Source organism: Ornithorhynchus anatinus, chromosome 18 (assembly GCF_004115215.2).
Source record: "Ornithorhynchus anatinus isolate Pmale09 chromosome 18, mOrnAna1.pri.v4, whole genome shotgun sequence".
Taxonomy (NCBI): domain Eukaryota; kingdom Metazoa; phylum Chordata; class Mammalia; order Monotremata; family Ornithorhynchidae; genus Ornithorhynchus; species Ornithorhynchus anatinus.
Genome location: NC_041745.1, coordinates 11,371,117 through 11,390,562, shown reverse-complemented (window position 1 = coordinate 11,390,562; position 19,446 = coordinate 11,371,117). Strand labels below are relative to the sequence as shown.

General features: G+C 45.2%; 2 protein-coding genes across 4 annotated transcripts in view; both read right to left on the bottom strand.

Annotated features, from left to right (window-relative positions):
- Positions 1 to 7,821, bottom strand: part of SRPX (sushi repeat containing protein X-linked) — a 46,878-nt gene extending 39,057 nt beyond the window's left edge. For 2 of the 3 annotated variants that reach the window (XM_007667262.4, XM_029083481.2), the window contains exon 1: positions 7,688 to 7,821. In XM_007667262.4, coding sequence (XP_007665452.2) covers positions 7,688 to 7,775 — 88 coding nt within the window. In that variant the 5' untranslated portion in view covers positions 7,776 to 7,821. The remainder of the gene's footprint in view (positions 1 to 7,687) is intronic. The other variant, XM_029083484.2, reaches the window with a different exon arrangement.
- Positions 7,822 to 16,277: 8,456 nt separating this feature from the next.
- Positions 16,278 to 19,446, bottom strand: part of RPGR (retinitis pigmentosa GTPase regulator) — a 39,401-nt gene continuing 36,232 nt past the window's right edge. The window contains exon 17 of the mRNA XM_029046565.2: positions 16,278 to 16,740. Within this exon, the coding sequence (XP_028902398.1) occupies positions 16,519 to 16,740 (222 nt within the window). The 3' untranslated portion in view covers positions 16,278 to 16,518. The remainder of the gene's footprint in view (positions 16,741 to 19,446) is intronic.

Here is a 19,446-nt window from a genome sequence, read left to right as displayed (position 1 = left end):
CCTCAGCAGCGCTGCTTCCCTTAAGAAAACTCCTTTTCTGAAGGCACCAGTGAAACATCCAAGCTGTTTCCCAGACCAAAGAAGAATAGGACTTTGTTCTTTAAGTGATTTACAGTAAGGGAGAAAGTAACTGCTCCAACTCAACCATCTCTGGGAAAAAAAAGCCTCCTCTGTTCCGGAACGGGACTTTCCCTAAAAAATGAGGACCCCAGAGGGTCAAGACCACCAGCTGCCTGGCCCAATTTGGACCAAAAAAGGAACAGTTAAAATTCCCCGATCAGAATGCAACTTCCTTCGCTTCTCCGTGCCTAAATTCCCTCATCTGCAAAATGGGGATTAAGACTGTGAGCCCCAAGGGGAATAAGTAGAGTGTCCAAAATGATTAGCTTGTATCTACCCCAGTGCTTAGTATGGTCCCTGGCACACAATAAGTGCTTAACAAATACCATAAAAAATAAATTTAAAAAAATCCATGCCTCAGTTTCCTCTTCTGTAAAATAGAGATTCAAGATCTGCAATCCCTTCCACTTAGACAGGAAGCCCCTTATGGGACAGAGACTATGTTCAACCTAATTATCTTGTATCTTTCCCCAATGCTTAGTATAGTGCTTAGCACATAGAAAATCCTTGAAAAATGTCATTATTATTTTATGGGAAGACAACATTCGAACCTCAGATCCAAAGGCCTGAGGTTCTAGGTTCTATTACCCAGCAGATCATTACTATTCTGTTCTTTACCACAACATTAATCTTAGAGTTGGAATTGGAAGTGTTGGATTTATCGGGAGGAAGGATCCTATGTGAAATCAGCTCTCCCATTGGCATGGTGGATAGAGCACAGGCCTGGAAGCCAGGAGGTTATAGGTCCCAATCCTAGCTCCACCACTTGCCTGCTGTGTGACCTTAGGCAAGTCATTTCACTTCTCTGTGCCTCAGTTCCCTCATCTGTAAAACAGGGATTGAGACTATGTACTTAGTATACTGCCCGGCACATAGTAAGCACCTAATACCACAGTTATTGTGATTATGATTATTATTAGATGCCACCATATACTGAAATCTGATCAGACAGTTCTGCTAGAATCTGGGGGGAGAAGCTGGGTGAAACCCACGTAGAGGAGACCGTCAGCTGCCAGACGCTTCTTCGGCCTCTATACCACAGCGTATCCAAACAGACAGACACTCCCTATAACGACACGCTCCATCCAAAACCCGTAATGAAAGACCATGCTATTGAAGCCCAGGCTGGCATGATATATAATCCAACCCAATCAGCGAAGGGTGAGGCAACAGGGACTCTATGAGGAAGTGGGTGAGTCCTCAAATAAATGCCTGTAATTATCCCATCTGTAATTTACTTATTTCTATTAATGTCTGGCTCTCCCTCTTGACTTTAAGCTCGTGTGGACAGGGAATGTGTCTATTGTCCTATTGTACTCTTTCAAGCGCTCGGTACAGTCTCTGCACACAGTAAACGCTCAATAAATACAATCGATTGATTGACTGACCCATCTCCACATCATACAGATGCGCCGGACCATCGGCTTTAAGGCTCTCCCCCTCCTCCCTTACCTCTCATCTTCCACTACAACCCAGCCCACCCAAACCAACCTACTTATTGCTCCTCCAAGAAGCCTTCCCTGATTAACCTATTTTCCCACTATTCAATTCCCCCTTACTGTGTCACCTATGCACTTGGGTCTGTAAGAACTTTGATACTCCCTAAGAACTTTGGTACTCACCCCACCTCTAGAGCACCTATGTACATAATTCGAAACTCTGCCATCTTCCCCTTCTGTGATTTATTTGAAAGTTTGTCTCCCACTATTTCGTAAACTCTCATCCATCTCACCGCGGAACCCTTTCCCGCATCCTCCCCCTAGCCTGGAATTCCCTCCCTCTCCATATATGCCAGAACACCACTCTCTCCCCACTTTCAAAGTCTTATCAAAGTCCCATCTCCTCCAAGAGGCCTTCCTGGATTAAGCCCCGGCTTTCTCTCCCTTCAGCGTCGCCTATGCGCTACGATCTGTGACCTCCGGGAATTTGACATTCGCTCCACCACCAACCCCACAACGCTTTAGTACATATCTTTAAATTATATATTATAAATTAGGTATTTATATTAATAGCCGTCTCGGCCTCTAGACTCTAAGTTCATTATGGGCAGGGAACGTGCCCGCTAATTCTGTCGCACTGTACTCTCCCAAGCGCTTGGTACAGTGCTCCGCAAGTGGAAAGCGCTCAGTAAATACCATTGATGGATAGATGTCCACCAATACACAGTAAGTGCTCAAAGAATATCACTGATCAATTCAAAAGATACATAAAATGACACACAAAGGCTTTATTACTGTCAAGGTCTGAAAGAGGGACCAAGAGCAATTCATTAGCCAGTTTGCAAAGGGACGGTGAAGTAAGGCACCCAAAAAGTCACTTTTGTGGAGGACAACCTTTCATATGATAATAATAACAATGGTATCTTTTAGGTGCTTACTTGGTGCCAAGCACTTTGCTACACGCTGGCATAGATACAAGATAACCCAGTCAGACACAGCCCCTGTTCTACCTGGAGCTTATCGTCCAAGGCAGTCGTATTTACTGAGCGCTTTCTGTGTGCAGAACACTGTACTAAGCGCTTGGGAGAGTACAATATGGAAATGTAACCGACATATTCCCTGCCCACAGCGGGCTTAAAGTTTAGAGGGAAGGAAGTCCATATGCTATGAACACACTATCAATTGTATTTGTGGACTGCTTACTGTGTGCACCTTACTGAACTCCCAAGTGCTGAGCACTACTCTGCACGGAGTAAGCATTCAATAAATACCACTGATTGAAGCATACATATAAGTACAATATTGTATAACATAATATACCACATACCAAAAAGACTATACAGCCCCAGTGGGTCTGGAAAAAGCCACCGAGTTACCCACAACCACGGACATGACATGCCGATGGACATGAGTAAGTCCCCGTCTAGCCTGTGAGCTTGTTGTGGGCAGGGAATGTGTCTGTTTTTGGCTATATTGTACTCTCCCAAGCGCTTATAGCACAGTGCTCTGCACATGGTAAGCACTCAATAAATACGATTGAATGAACATAAAGAGTCTTCTCGCATGTGCCGATATTAGACAAAAGCATCATCTGCGCTGGTTCAGACGACCAGATGTTACCGTCCGTGTCAAATATCGCCTTCCCTTTCTAAAGCCTTCATTTGCTATGGTTGGGCAAAGTGGAAGTGCCAATTTAGCAAAGGAAGGTTTTCTCAAGGGAATTTGGTTTCTTGAGTCCCCAATATACCTCATCCAAATTTAACAGACAATGATTATGATAAGCGTGTGGAAAGAGCACGGGCTTTGGAGTCAGGGCTCATGAGTTCGAATCCCAGCTCTGCCACTTGTCGGCTGTGTGACTGTGGGCAAGTCACTTAACTTCTCTGTGCCTCAGTTCCCTCATCTGTAAAATGGGGATTAAGACTGTGAGCCCCACGTGGGATAACCTGATTCCCCTATGTCTACCCCAGCGCTTAGAACAGTGCTCGGCACATAGTAAGCGCTTAACAAATACCAACAAATACCAACATTAATTAATATTTCCCTTTCTCTTTGAATCAGCGGCCACCGATGGTGAAGTCCAATCCCTTCGTCTGCGAGTGTGGCTGAACACATCTATCGATTACTGATTGAGTGTTTGCTCCGGGGACCAGTAGAAAGAAATCAATAGTATTTATTGGGAGCTTACTGTATGCAGAGCACTGTACTGAGCACTTGGGAGAGTACGATACAGCAGAGTTGACAGACACGTTCCCTGCCTGCAGCGAGCTTAAAGTCTCTAGATAGGGACTGTATTCCTATATTTTAGCAGAGACGGACCAGGAGAAGCATTAAAATTTGCGAGATTTTCTGGCCCGCAGATCGGAATGCAATGGGCCGAGAAGAGTCACAGCGTTGGCTACATGAGATCCCAGAAAGGCTGGCATCACCAGCTCGCTACAAATCAAGAAGCCTTTGAAACATGAGGCGGGGAAGGGTTTTTTTTCCAAGTGATTTTTTCCACCTTGGGTTAGTTGTAATTTGGGTACAAGCACAGACTGTTTCATTAAAGAAAACCTTATTCCTAAAAATCGTTTTCTTCCATTTCTACAACCGGGTTCGGTTGTTGTGCTTGAAAAGGGAATTGACAAAGCAAACCTTTTTGGGTTGAGTAAGGAAAGCATTCCAACCTCGCTTCTTTGGAAGGGGCTAGAGAGAAGTGGCCAAGAAAAACAATAAATACAAACTTAGGCTTGAGACTGCAGTTTGTTCCTCATTTTACAGCCCCCAGTGGGGAAAACGATTGCTTAAGCAGAGCTCGCTTAGACACCTAAAAGTAACTTTTGTAGCCAAGCAAGCAGAATCTAAACTCACGAATTCACGCCCTCGTTACTTTTCCGGAATATCCGTCTATGGGCTGCTCCAACCCAACATTCCCCAATCTACTGTAAATTCCTGGCTCCGCCACTTTTCTCCCGTGTGGCCCTGGGCAAGCGGATTCACTCCTCTGGGCCTCGGTTACCTCATCTGTAGAATGGGGGTTGAGACTGGGAGCCCTAGGTAGGACAGAGACTGTATCCAACCTACACTACTGTACCCTCCTGAAGGGCTAAGGCTGTTATGGGCAGGGAACGTATCTGCTAATTCTCCCAAGCGCTTAGTTCATAATAATAGTAATGATGATGGTATTTAACCGCTTATTACGTGCCAGGCACTGTACTGAACGCTGGAAGCTCTGCACCTACGAAGCACTCAATAAACATAACCGATCGGCGTATCGTTCAGAGTAAGCTTTCTATAAATACGACGGACTGATGTTGAGTCGTGTCGCAGATGAAACGTACGCCCCATCAGGCTTTCATTCCATGGAGGATTTTAGAACACCCTTTGTAGACAAAAGTGAAGGCCTCCAGTTTCAACTTTATGAATGATTTTGAGAAAGAAGGGAATTGGAGTCACGGGTAGAGCCGGCTTAGAAGTTCATTTAAGAGCACTCCCAAAACTATGCTTACGGGTATTCAGGTGCAGTCGGATCTCTGGATTACCCACACAATTGGTGTCAATTTAGAGGGGTGAACTTGAAGTGAACTCAGATGTTTAGAGAAGCAGCTTGTACTAATGGATACAGCCTGGGCCTGGGAGTCAGAAGGACCCGGGTTCTAACACCGACTACGTGACCCTGGGTGAGTCACTTCACTTCTCTGGGCCTCAGTTACCTCATCTGGAAAACGGAGATTAAGGCGGTGAACCCTGTGTGGACTGAGTCCGATCCAATTTGCTTGTACCCACGCCAGCGCTTAGTACAGTGCCTGGCCCATAATAAGCGCTTAACAAGTACCATAATTATTTTTTATCATCATTAACCCGTATCATTCTGAATCCTCTACTATACTTCCGGGAATATAAAACGGGGTGATCAACTGGAGCTGCGGCATATTAAAATAACCCAAAACTTCAAATGGAGACATTAAAAGGCAGGTAATATGTCTAGCGACTCTGTTGTATTGTACTTAGCGCTTAGGATGGTGCTCTGCAAACAGTAAGCGCTCAATAAATACCACCGATGGATTAGAGAGGCTAGGGATGGAAATGTTCAAGTCTTTAGAACCCTGCCTGTACTTAAACCAAAGCACCCCTTGAACTCCTGGGATCCTTACGGTCCTTGGCGGGCAGGAGGGGTCACACCTACCAACTCAATAGTGCTGATCTCTCCCGAGCGCTTAGTACGGTGCTGTGCCCACAGTAAGCACTCAAATACCATTTACTGAATCCCTACCCGCCATCCACTTTCCTCGCTAACGGCCACGGGGCTTTGAACACCCTTTTTCTTTACCCTTCCCCAACCCGTAATGTATTTTAGGACCCGTCACTACGGGTAGGTGGTAAGGTCTTGAAGGCCGTGGGTTCTAATCGTGGCTCCACTCCTAGATCTGCCGTGTGACCCTAGGCAAGTCACTTTGCTTCTTTGGGCCTCAGTTACCTCGTCTGTAAAAGGGGGGATTGAGATTGGAAACCCCATGCGGGACAGGGACAGCGTCCAACCCTATTACCCTGTATCCACCGCAGTGCTTACTTAGTACAGTGCCCGGCAGCTGGTACGAACCTAACGGATACCACAATCACGAGGGCGGTCAGAACTCTCCCAAGTGCTTGGGACAGTGCTCCGCGCACAGTAAATGCTCACCGATCGATTCATCATCCTTGTGAGTGGAGTACCTCTACAACCTTGCCCCTACCTACGCTGCGGCCTATTTATTTCATTAATGATGTGTATATAATCGTACATTCCAAGCGCTTAGTACAGTGTGCTGCACATGGTAAATGCTCAATAAATACTATTGAATGAATGAATCCCAGCCCCGTTGCTTGCCAGCTGTGTGACTCTGGGCAAGTCACTTCACTTCTCTGGATCTCTGTGACCTCATCTGGAAAACGGGGATTAAAAACTGAGCCCCACGTGGGACAACCTGATGACCTTGTATCCCCCGCTCCCCCCAGCGTTTAGAACAGTGCTTTGCACACAGTAAGCACTCAAGCAGCGGGGCTCAGTGGAAAGAGCCCGGGCTTGGGAGTCAGAGGACATGGGTTCGAATCCCGGCTCTGCCACTTGTCAGCTGTGTGACTGTGGGCAAGTCACTTCACTGTGCCTCAATTCCCTCATCTGTAAAATGGGGATAATAATAATAATGTTGGTATTTGTTAAGCGCTTACTATGTGCCGAGCATTGTTCTAAGCGCTGGGGTGGACACTGGGGAATCAGGTTGTCCCACGTGGGGCTCACAGTCTTCATCCCCATTTTCCAGATGAGGGAACTGAGGCACAGAGAAGTTAAGTGACTTGCCCACAGTCACACAGCTGACAAGTGGCAGAGCTGGGATTCAAACTCATGACCTCTGACTCCAAAGCCCGTGCTCTTTCCACTGAGCCACGGGGATGAAGACTGTGAGCCTCACGAGGGACAACCTGATGACCCTGTATCTCCCCCGGCGCTTAGAACAGTGCTCTGCACATAGTAAATGCTTAACAAATACCAACATTATTATTCTTCTTCTCTGGGCCTCAGTTCCCTCCTCCGTAAAATGGGGATGAAGACTGGGGGCCTCACGAGGGACAACCTGATGACCCCGTATCTCCCCGGGCGCTTAGAACGGTGCTCTGCACATGGTAAGCGCTTAAATGCCAACATCATTATACTTCTCTGAGCCTCAGTTCCCTCCTCTGTAAAATGGGGATGAAGACTGGGAGCCTCACGAGGGACAACCTGATGACCCTGTATCTCCCCCGGCGCTTAGGACGGTGCCTGGCACATAGTAAGCCCGTCAAAGGGCAGGGACTGTATCTGTTGCCGACCTGTCCATCCCAAGCGCTTAGTCCAGTGCTCTGCACCTAGTAAGCGCTCAATAAATACTACTGAATGAAGGAGTGAACAAGCATACCATTCTTCTTATTAGAAAACGCAGGGGCGCGGGCACCTGGGGCGGCCGGGGGGCGCCCAGGAGGGGGCGCGCGCGGACGGGGGGGGCGGGCGCGTGCAGGGAGCGCGCCCACGGGGCTGGGGGAGCGCGCTCGGCGCCGGGGACGCGCCCGGGAGGACCGGCCGGCCGGTCGGGAGCCTCCACGTGCGGAGGGCGGCGAGGGCCGGGCCTTACCTGGCTGTCCGCGGCCCAGGGGCGTCTGCACGACCAGCAACAGCAGCAGGGGCAGGGGCAGGAGCGGCGACCCCCGGGCCAGGCCCATGGCTGCAGGGCCCGCCGACGAGACGTGCGAGCCCGGCCGGGGCCGCCGAGGCCACAGCAAACTCCTCCTCCTCCTCCTCCTCCTCCTCCTTCGGCCCTGCCCCCCCGTGCAGCCCTGCCAGCTGCCGCCAACAGACCCTCCCTCCACCTTCCTTCCTGCACTCCCACCCAGCTGCTCGGCCAAGGATGGGCTCGCACTCCAGGAGGGGGGGACACCCCCAGCCGAACAAGGAGACGGCCGGCAATGGCAGCCCCACCAAGAAATACAAGTACACGGCTCTGTAGGCATCGTTAATAAAACAGACGGCAGCCGTAGCAGTCGATAGAATTGCAGATAAGAGACGCATCGTTAATAAAACAGCGAGACAGGCGTCGATAGCAACAGAATTATAGACACATCGTTAATAACATAGGCAGCGAAACAGGCATCAACATCAATAAATAGAATTATAGACACATCATTAATAAAATGGGCAGCCAAACAGTAGACAGGCATCAATAGCGATAGAACTGTAGATAGACACATCATTAATACGATGTACAGCGAAACAAGTAGGCAGCAGTGGCATCAATATCGATAAAGAGAATTAGAGATCTATACGCATCATTAATAAAATAGACAACTAGGCAGGCAGCAATAGCATCGATAGCATTCAATAGAATTATAGATCTATGCGCATCATTAATAAAATAGACAACTAGGCAGGCAGCAATAGCATCGATAGCAATCAATAGAATTATAGATATATACCCATCATTAATAAAATAAATAGAATAATAAATATGGACAAATATATGCAAATGCTGGGGGGCGGAGGGGGGTGTTGAGCAGAGGGCAAGGGGGGGGCTCGGTCTGGGAAGGCCTCCTGGAGGAGGTGAGCTGTCAGGAGGATTTTGCAGGGGGGAAATGTGCTAGTTTGGAGGGTGTGAGGAGGGGCGACATCGCAGGCCAGAGGTAGGACGTGGGCCGGGGGTCGACGGCGGGACAGGAGGGAAATTGAGGCCCAAGAGAAGCCAAGCAACTCACCCAGCGTCACGCTCAACCCATTTTCCAGACGAGGTAAAAGGCGCAGAGAAATTAAGTGGTTTGCCCAAGGCTGTAGACATGTGGCAGCGCCGGGATTAGAACCCAGGCCCTTCTGACTCCCAGGCTCCGGGCTCAAAGTGAGCGAGAGATGATTTCTTGAAAAGCTACAGACAGAAGCAGCCCGACTTTCGGCAGTGCCTGCCAGTGGACTGAGCCCTAGGGAGCAGCGTGGCTTGGTGGAAAAAGCCCGGGCTTGGGAGTCAGAGGTCGTGAGTTCTAATTCCAGCTCCTCCACTTGTCAGCTGCGTGACTCTGGGCAAGTCACTTCACTTCTCTGGGCCTCAGTGACCTCATCTGGAAAAGGGGGATGGGGACTGTGAGCCCCACGTGGGACAACCTGATTACCCAGCACGTAGAGCGGTGCTTGGCACGTAGTGAGCACTTCACAAATGCTACTATTACTACAAGAGAGGTAAAAGTGTCCAACACCGCCTTCAAGGAGCTTACAATCGGACCGGAGTGATAGAGGAAATTTACAGTGAAGAGATGAAAGAATGGAAAGGTGGACGAGCGAATGAGTGCTTAAATCGATCATCTAAATCAATATTTACATAAATCCTGAAGAGACAATCCGGAGGCTATAACCTGGACAGAAGAAAATTCATCCGGGAAGGCCCTCCTGGAGGTGGTGAAACTTCAGGAGGACTTTGAAGAGGGAGAGAGCTGTGGTCTGCAAGAGGAGGTGGGGAGGGGGCTCCGGACAGGGCAGGAGCAAGAGTGGAGACAGGAGAGTGAAAGACAGTGAAAATGTTCACTTGGGAAGACCAAAGAATGCAGATGGGAGAGTAATGGGAGAAGCAGGAAGATGAGTGAGGAGAGACCCGGTTGGGAGATTTGAAATAAATAATAATAATTCCAGTTTGGGTTAAGTGCCTATGACGTGCCACATACTATGCGACAAAGATTAGGCTTTAGACAGTTTCTAGTCTAATAATCAGCACGGTGTTTTCCCTCACAACCTTTCACGTGAACTCCGCACGCTGTCCTTTCCCATCTGTTCACGCTTATCTGGGTTGACTTGTAATCGTGCTTCAGCTTGTCCTCGGAGCTCGGCTTCTATTTCCCAGAACACTGATTTCAACCCAAAACAGCTGTTGAGAGGTAATCACTTTGTAACACGCTGGGAAGAAGGGCCAAGAAGATTCCAGTTTCTGGGCTCCAATCAGCTGAGGCATCCTCGGTACGTGACGCCGAGAACAGAAGCGGGGTGACCCCAGGGAGTTTCAAAAAGGGGGTTTTACAGGGTGTCCCTCTAAAAGAAGGCCTTGCTCAGCTCCTCCTTCTCACATCAATACATCCTGATGAGCAATGGTAGCCAAACCTCTGAGAATCTAAGTTTTTTAGGTTTAGGACCTCTGGCCACAGTTGGAAGGACTTGATTAGTATGAGCTCATCAGAGAGGCCAGAGCAGAGGAAGAAACCCTGATGAACTTGGGCTGAGGTCTCTAAGCATTTTAGCCAACTTGGAATAATGTTGTTTGATAACAACCTATTTCTCATTTCTGGGTAGAGAGATTTTGTATTGTGTTTTCCCCAGGTGCTTGATTTAGTAGGCTTTATTTTCCAGAATTTGCAAACAGCTTGCACCCACAGTCGTGCCAAAAATAAACAGATGAAGCAGGGAGAGGTTAAGTGACTTGAACAGAGTCACAGAAGAAGTCAGTCGGAGGTATTTACTGAGTGCTTACTATATGCAGAGCACTGTCCTGAGCTCTTGGGAGAGTACAACAGAATTAGCTATCACATTCCCTGCCCATAACGAGCTTTAAATCCAACAGACCTTAAGCAGAAACGAGATACTGAGCCGGGAATGGTGACCCTATGAAGGAGGTATATATTCTAATGACTATACCTACTCTGTCTTTTTTCAATCAATCAATGATATTTACTGAGCTCTTATTGGGTGCCGAGCACTGTACTAAGCATAAGCGCTCAATAAATACTATTGAATGAATGAATTTGAGAAAGTACGATACAACAGAGTTGGCAGACGCGATCTCTGGTCGCAACGAGTTTACAGTCTAGAAGCCTATAATCTTTCTTTGGTTTTGATTTTATGGATCAAGTCATCTTCACTCCTATTACAAATTTTCTGTGTTGTTTAACTTGCACACGATAAGCATTCAAAGAAATAAATAAATACAAGCCCTGAAATCAGATTCTCTGACTCCTTGACTTTATCCACTTGGCACCATCTTAGAAGAGGAAGTAAACACAGTGTTGATATAAGATACTAAACAGTTAAACTGTTCCTGTCGTGTCAGTTTTAAATGTTGATGATCTAAGAATGTCTGGCAAAATTAAACTCACTTTTAACTTCACCTAAATTGTTTCTTCCAAGTATCTGATTCCAGGCATGATGCCAAAATAGTGTTGCTTAACTGCACACTACAAAAAAAAAATTGAAAATCAGAGGATCAGATGAAACATAGGAAGAAAACTGAAACATTTCAAGTTGTTTGAAATAGCACTGAAAAGTTCATCCTGACCTGCTCATGGAAGGCTTCCCCTTCAGTTATATTTTATGCACAAGAGCAAGATATTACTTCCTAGGCTAGAAACACAGGGATTGGGAATTCACATTTGAGAGAGGGAGGGAGAAAAGAGGAGAAGAAAAGAAGGACAAAGAGAAAGAAAATGAAAGGGAGATGGGGGAATACCACGAATCTGGGGAGCAAAAGCAAGCTTTTAAAGGATTTCAATCGATAGTCATTATTGAGCACTTAACTATGTACAGAGCAATTACTACAGATTTGGAGTACACCAGAATGAGTAAACACGATCCCTGCTCTTTAAGAAATTTAACAATATAGCAGGGGACAGATGCTAAAATACATTATGACTAGGAGGAAGTAATAAATATAAAGTTATGTCCCTAAGTATTTCGGTGAATGGGCAGGGAGGTACAGAAATGACAAAGTCGCGAACTGGGGAAATATAAAGTGGGGAGATTAGAAATGGATCAGGATAAAGCAGCGGGGGAAGATGTGATTTCAGAAGGGATTTGAAGATGGGGAGAGCTGTTTTGGCCTGTCATGTGTGAAGGGGGAAGGAATTCCAGATGAGGAGGGAAGGCTTGAGCAATAGCACAGTGTTGGGAGAGAAGAGTGCCTCAGATTCTGATTCAGATTAACATCCCTGGGCCCCGAGAGACAAGCCTGGGCATGTTAACATTAACCTCGAGGAAGGAGAGGTTTGACACGTTTAAGGAACAGTACGTTCTTCACATTTCTTTGGCCCCCATCTCTGCTTGCTGTGGGTCCTGAGGAAATGGGCCTTATTGAGCACAGGGAAAATCAGAGCGATATTTCAGGGATTTGCATGCTAATTTGAGGATCTGGCCTAATGCTGACAGGTCGAACACCTAGGGTAATTGATGGAATGTCAGACCTATATTCCCTTTTTCAATTTAGATAAGTTAGAAATATTTTCTGCAGCTTTAGTCTGTTCCATTGGAAATAACACTGGGATAACAAGGATTGTATGAGGGATTCTATCTCTTTTTTTCTCCAAGAAGCCGTACCACTTTGACCTCATTTTGGAGGTGTTTACCTCAACTATTAATGATTAAGTTACTTGGGCTGTGAGTAGTAGAGACAAACGAAACTTCAGAAGGCCCAAATTGATTTATTAGAATAGACCGTACCTGATGAATGTGTTCGGGTAACCAAGTTTACAGAGTTATTGCCGGAGTCAAGCTTTGCAGATGATGCCACACACTGCTTCTCAGACCCTCTCACCAGGCAGCCAAGGGAGGCTTTTCTCCCCAGTGTTCAATCCACTGGGCCTTCTCTTCAGGAAAGGCTATTCCAAGCGTGTTGGTGCCAAGGGAAGCAGTGTGGCCTACTGGCTAGAACACGGGCCTGAGAGTCAAAAGGACCTGGGTTCTAATCCTGGCTCCACTTGTCTGCCGTGTGACCTTGGGCAAGTCACTTCACTTCTCTGTGAGTCAGTTACCTCAACTGTAAAATGGGGATTAAGACCATGGACCCCATGTTGGACAGGGACCGTGTCCAACGCCATTTGCTTGTATCTAGTCCAGTGCTTAGTACAATGCCTGGCACACAGTAAATGCTTAAAAAATACCATTATTATTATATTCAGAATGGTTTTTAGTTTCCTTATATTTGTAAATCTGAACACTGAATCATCCAAAAATTGTCTTCTATTTCCCCTAGTGTTGCATAAGCTCTGATTAATTTCTTCAAAGCCTGGGTCAGAAAAAAAAATTTCTGGGTCAGAAAAACAATTGATATGAAAAACAATTTAAAGAGAAGGAGAAGAAGCAAAAGAGGTCAAATTTATAATGTATTCATGCTTATCTGCCCCACTAGACTGTAAGCTCATTTTTCTAAAAAAATGGATACTTAAGCACCCATTATGTGCCAAGCACTGTACTAAGCATGGGGGTTGATACAAAATAATTGGGTAAGACAGTCCCTATCCCACACGGGGTTTACAGTCTCAATCCCCATTTTACAAGAGAGGTAACAGGCACGGAGAAGAGAAGTGACTTGTAAGGTTACCCAGCAGACAAATGGCAGTCAGGATTAGAACCCACATCCTCTTGACTCCCAGGCCTGTGCTCGCTTCATTAGACCATGCTGCCCTACTTAAGCACTCAATAAATACCATCGATTAAGGGGAGAGATCATGTCTACTAATTCTAATGTACTTAACATTAGTGCATGCTCTTAGTACATCACTGTAAGTGTTCAGTAAATACCATTGTTTAATTGACTGCTGGAGAGAGACAATCAAAGAGAGAAGGAGAAAAAAGCCAAAAGGCCCACGCACACCAAACCACTCACCACGATGACGAAGGCAGGGGCTGTGGCAGGGAATTCGGGGAGTCGTGGAGGAGGTGAGGTCAAAACCAGTCAGCGGGCAAGATGGCAGCCCCAGAGTGCAGCCCCCTCGTGTAAGCTCATGAGGAGCTTACAGTTTAGTGGAGGGGAGGCCAGCAGCAAAATAAGTCATCACCGGTAGGGAAAGTTTAAGGATCGGGCTATAAGGACTGTGGGGGTGGAGATGGGGTGACAAAAGGCCTGAGGATGTGCTAGAGAGCACAAGGGTGAAGTATTGTATTGTACCCTTCTAAGCATTTAGTAGTGCTCTGCACATGGTAGGTGCCCAATAAATAAAATTGAATGACTGAACAAAGCAGAAGGGAGGGAGAATAGGCTAGGGAGAGGATAGATTTGCTAGGCCAACTACCCCTCAGATCTGTCTCTGAGAGCGGGACCTATTTGGGTCCTTCCTGCCATAATTTAGGTGGTGAGCTGCCAGCCGACATTTCGGGACTTTCACGCCTAATATTGGGTTTTTAGTCACCTTACAGGGGCATTCAGAACAAAGCTTTAATTTAAAAAAAAATCTAAGAGAGTAAATGGGATGTTGGTGCGTCATCCACCTGTGCACTTGGGAATCTGTGACCTTTGGGCGTTTGATTCGTCCCACCCTCTGCCCCACAGCACTTATGTACACATCTTAGTACAGTGACCTGCACATAATAAGCAATCAATAAATACTACTGATTGATACATTATAAATTATTCATTTATATGACTGTCTCCTCCACCAGACTATAAGCTCACTGTGGGAAGGGAACATGTCTACCAAGTCTGTTGTAGTGTACTCTCCCAAGCACTTGGTACAGTGCTCTGCACTCGGTAAGTGCTTAATAAATACCATTGCTGATAATGAATGGTCCTAAACTAGGTATATTTGAGGAAAAGCGATTATCAACAGACACCTGGTCCTTGTGGATCCCTTTTTCACTTTAATAGTTGTCGTCGGAATTGGGAAAACTGGTTAAATTACATGTGATCAGAGTTTTAATCAGGACTGTCATTTTAATTCCATTTGCAAAACACTCTTTACTAATCGTCACTTTTTGCTTTAAACACAGGCCTGGGCAATTATCAGGGTTGCATCAATAAACAGAACCTCTCCAGAGACACTAATCAGAACAAAGTGGCACATTCAGTAAACAAAGCTGCTTCAAGAAACTCCATGCAGACTGAAAGCTTTTGCAAAGGCTTTTGCAAAGTCCCACGAATGCTAAAAAAAAAATCCAACTACAAACTGTAAGGTATCTGACAAAATACTTTTTTTTGAAGAGGAGGAATTTCATATATTTTATATATGAGAAAATGGAGAAAATTGCACTTACATGCCAAAGTCAGGCAGAGGAGAGAGAGACAAAGACAGCAAGGGTTTGAATAATCTACAGGCAGTTTGATCCATCCCCTGGGATACTGCAGATTTGGGTGTGTTTGCAAAACTTCAGGCAAAACCCAAGCTTCCTGCCTCTATGCGGGAAGTCACTTGCCAGAATTTCCTGGCATTTTACAAATGATCCAACTGGCTGAATCAGAAGCCCTACAATCAGTGACAGGCGGTTCACAAGAATGTACTTCATTTGGCCGGTGGGGCTTATCCATATGTTGTCTTTTTAAAATGGTATTTAAGCACTTACTATGTGCCAGGCACTGTTCTAAGTGCTGGGGTAGGTACAAGATCATCAAGTTGGATGCAGTCCCTGTCCCACAAGGAGTTCACAGTTTTAAGTAGGACAGAGAACAGGAACCGAATCCCCACTTTACGGAGGAGGACACCAAGGCACAGACAAGTTAAGTGACGTGCCCAAGTTCATATAGCAAAAAAGCGGCAGAGCCGAGATTAGACTTGTATTGAAAGGCCTTCAGGTTCAATTCCTCAGCCTTCCCACATTTATGATTAAGCACAAACTGTGTTCTAGTTTTTCAATGCGATGTGTTTTCATGCCAGCTTCTCTAAAATGTAAAATCAGAACGAGAAATACAGATAATAAAAATCGTCTTCATAAGTGCTCAATAAATATGATTGACTGGCTAGGTCATTTAAGGTAATTATCAGATTTGGAGGAATTAGGCATATAAATGCATTCTGCTTTCCTCATGTTAAGTTCATCTAATTCTCTGCGATGTCAAATGCACATCCCGATTCTCAAACAACAATCTAGACTGTAAGCTGGTTGTGGGCAGGGATCGTGGTTTCCATTCTATTGGAGTATACTCTCCCAAGCACTCTGCACACACTGAGCACCCAATAAATATCATCAATTGATTGACTGATTCTAAGTCAAAATTATGGAAGTACTCTGCGTAGGGTAAAACTCTCATTTTATGAAACAACAGGCACAAAAGATTTATATTTACCTTGATTTTTGTCTACGCGAAACTTCAGAAGCTTCAGTATAATTCTCACTTGTTTCTCTCAAAAGTGTAGCGGAGTAGAGAAGATTTATTAAAATATGTCAAGGAAGACAATTTAGTCTACTTTTCCCCAAAGAAAACATTAGAAATAGTTTCATTCCCGGGACTTCAGATAGTTGTCAAGCAGAACAAAGTAAAAAAGTATAGAATAGCTGGATTCAATTTCCATATAAAAATATATTTTATTAACACCACCAAATAGCTCGGGCCACAACACATAAGATTCTGAGATTCATATTTGCCCTAGTGAATGACTAAAATTATCGATATAAATAAAACAACAAGACAGAAGAGAACAAAAATGACCTTACTTTCCAAAATCCATTATCAGAAATCATAATTCTTTTCAAGTGTAAACTGGAGTATGTGCTTGGAGAGAATGAAAAATAAATACGGATTCATAGTATTGTACATGACTTGGACTTTCTGTCCTGATTCACTGGTAAAGTTTCTGTAGGGTTTTCCTCCGTGTGATTGTGGTTTTCATCTTTACAGTCTTTCCCGGGATCTGCTTGCTCTCCTGTTGTTCTTTCCTCTGGGGTGTGCTCATCGGGTTTTGCTTCACTTGTATTTTGCACGTTTTTCTGATTTGCTAGAGACATTCTCTTGAACAGGGAAATCTGAAATAGACAGTTAACAAGGGCTTCACAAAGATGGTGGTAACATGGAACTCTGAGAGGTGTGAACATCCTTTGATCTGATGTGATAGCCCATCCTAACTGCAGGACACAACTTTTTAAAAAGCCAAACAATTTCTCACAAAGGAACATTCTTAATGTTGACCTTTACCACTGGTAACAAAACACCTAATGGTTAACTAATTCCTAGATAAACTCCATTAACAGTGAGATCAGTGGTGGGCAATTACCTTTTCTATAATAAAAGTATTATTTCATTTTCTGCTGTGGTATACTGAGAGATTAACTGAAATGTGGCAGAAATACCATATTTCCTAGCAAAACTATCTCTACCGTATAATCCCCCCGTTGCATCTCCCCAATTTTGAAGGTGGAAATCAAAGATTATTTTTGAAAGCAGTGATAGCTGCATAAGAAGAAGGGTCAGAACAAGTTAATGCCACAGATATAGGTTTCTCTGAAAACAGAGCTTCTTCATCGAGGCTTGTGAAACTACAGGGGAGGAAAAGAAGTGAGGGAGGGAGGGTTAATATTCTGAGTGCCTACTGCAGGCAAGATCTGAGAAATTGCAATAGAAGACACACAGAATCAAGTGCCCTTTTACTTCTTTCTTCTTCCCTCTTTTCCTCCTCTTTTTTTTTTTAAACTCTGCCTCTTTTTCTCCTCCCATTCCCTTTATTGCTACATGACTTAGTGGACCCCTGATATTTTTCCTGCTCCTTATCTGCTGCAATTGGTGGTAGCAGGAAGGGGCTTGAATGGGAGTCACCTGAGTCCCTGGTTTAAAATAAAAAATTTAATTTGTGGGTAGGTAAGAGGGGGAATGGAGATAGGTGGGTGGAGGAGGAGGTATGTTTGGGGTTCCCTGGAAGAAAGACAGTCTCAGAACAGCAGATGGGGCAGTGAGGAGGGATGGTGAAATTTATCTACAGGGCCCCTGTACAATTACCTGAAAGGGCTTAGTTTGTCTGGACCTGGCTTTAGAAAACAAGAGTAATAATCATGATGATTATGATAATTGCGGCATTTAAGCGTTTTATATGTGCCAGGCACTGTACTAAGCACTGGGGTAGATATAAGATAATCAGGTGAGTCACAGTCCCTGTCCCACATAGGGCTCCCAGTCTCAATCCCCATTTTATAGATGAGGTAACTGAGGCCCAGAGAAGTGAAATGACTTGCCCAAGGTCACACTGCAGACAAGTGGCAGAGCCGGGATTAGAACCCGGGTCCTTCCGAATCCCAGGTCCACGTTCTATCCATTGAGTCACGCTGCAGTTACATTTGGGTCTCCGGGAAATAGTATGCCATGTTACGACGGTTCACAATAGTAGTGTCACATTTTCGAGGAACATACGAGGTACGGAGCCTGGGCTGTGTCTGGAATAGCAATGGCTGTTCCATCCCAGATATCGTTCTTGAATGTAAAATGAAAATCCTTCTGCTGCTAATGAAAACTGTAGGTCCTAACCTGGTCCGTCTGTAACGTTTGTCACAATGAGTAATAACTTAGGCAGAGAATCAAGCCGGAGAGAACATGAGAATTGAAGCCAGAATTTTTTTATCGGAACATCGATTAGACTGTAAGCCCGATTAGACTGTAAGCCCGTCAAACGGCAGGGACTGTCTCTATCTGTTGCCGACTTGTTCATCCCAAGCGCTTAGTACAGTGCTCTGCACATAGTAAGCGCTCAATAAATACTATTGAATGAACAATTGGGATGTTTGCACTTTGGGGAACTGCAACATTTTAAAGAACGTTAACTTTATAACTTTCTGCCTAAATTTAACTTTTCACCTACAAATCCCAGGCATTTTACTTTTGAGTCCATTTTTGTGTGATCTTTTCAAACTGCAAAAGGCTGATGATTATTTTCCTTTCGATTTATTGGTTTTGGGGCAGCGGGCTAGAGCATGTGGAAGCAGTCCAAAAAGATTGGCGATGGAAATACTGTCACAGGCAAGCTTTGAGAAACCTCTCAAGCAGGCAGGATTTCGGGTTTATTTTTTAACCTTAGAAAACAGACTGAAATATTTACAGTTATTCTTTTTCTCAGAATACCACACTGCTCCGATAACATCCAGCGCTACGAAGGCTGGGTAGTTAGCTGAACACCTCCTTTCTTCGGAGTCGGACTATAAAACTGGAAATATACAGCTGGGAGACTGAAAGGGGGCATGTGTCTGCTTGATTTATTGATTTTTGACCCCTCTAATTGGAAATATTTTTCTGTTTGACTCCCATTGAGAAGGTAAGCTCCTTGTAGGCAGGGCATCTGTCAGTGTTATTATCACTTGGTATTTGCTAAGCGCTTACTCTGTGCCAGGCACTGTACTAAGTGCTAGGGTGGACACCAGCAAATCAGTTTGGACACAGTCCCTGTCCTGCATAGGGTTCACAGTCTTCATCCCCATTTTACACATGAGGGAACTGAGGCACAGAGAAGTGAAGTGACTGGTCCAAAACCACCGAGGAGATAAGTGGAAGAGCAGAGATTAGGAGCCATGACTTTCTGACTCCTCAGCCCAGGTTCTCTCCACTAGGCCATGCTGCTTCCCTATTTTGTCATTTGGTTATTCTGTATTTTCCTAGGGCCTAGTACAGTGCATAACATCAAGTGACTGCTCAATACACTCTACTATTTCTACAACAAATGAGGCTACTCCTATCCTACTAGTTCTTCTTGA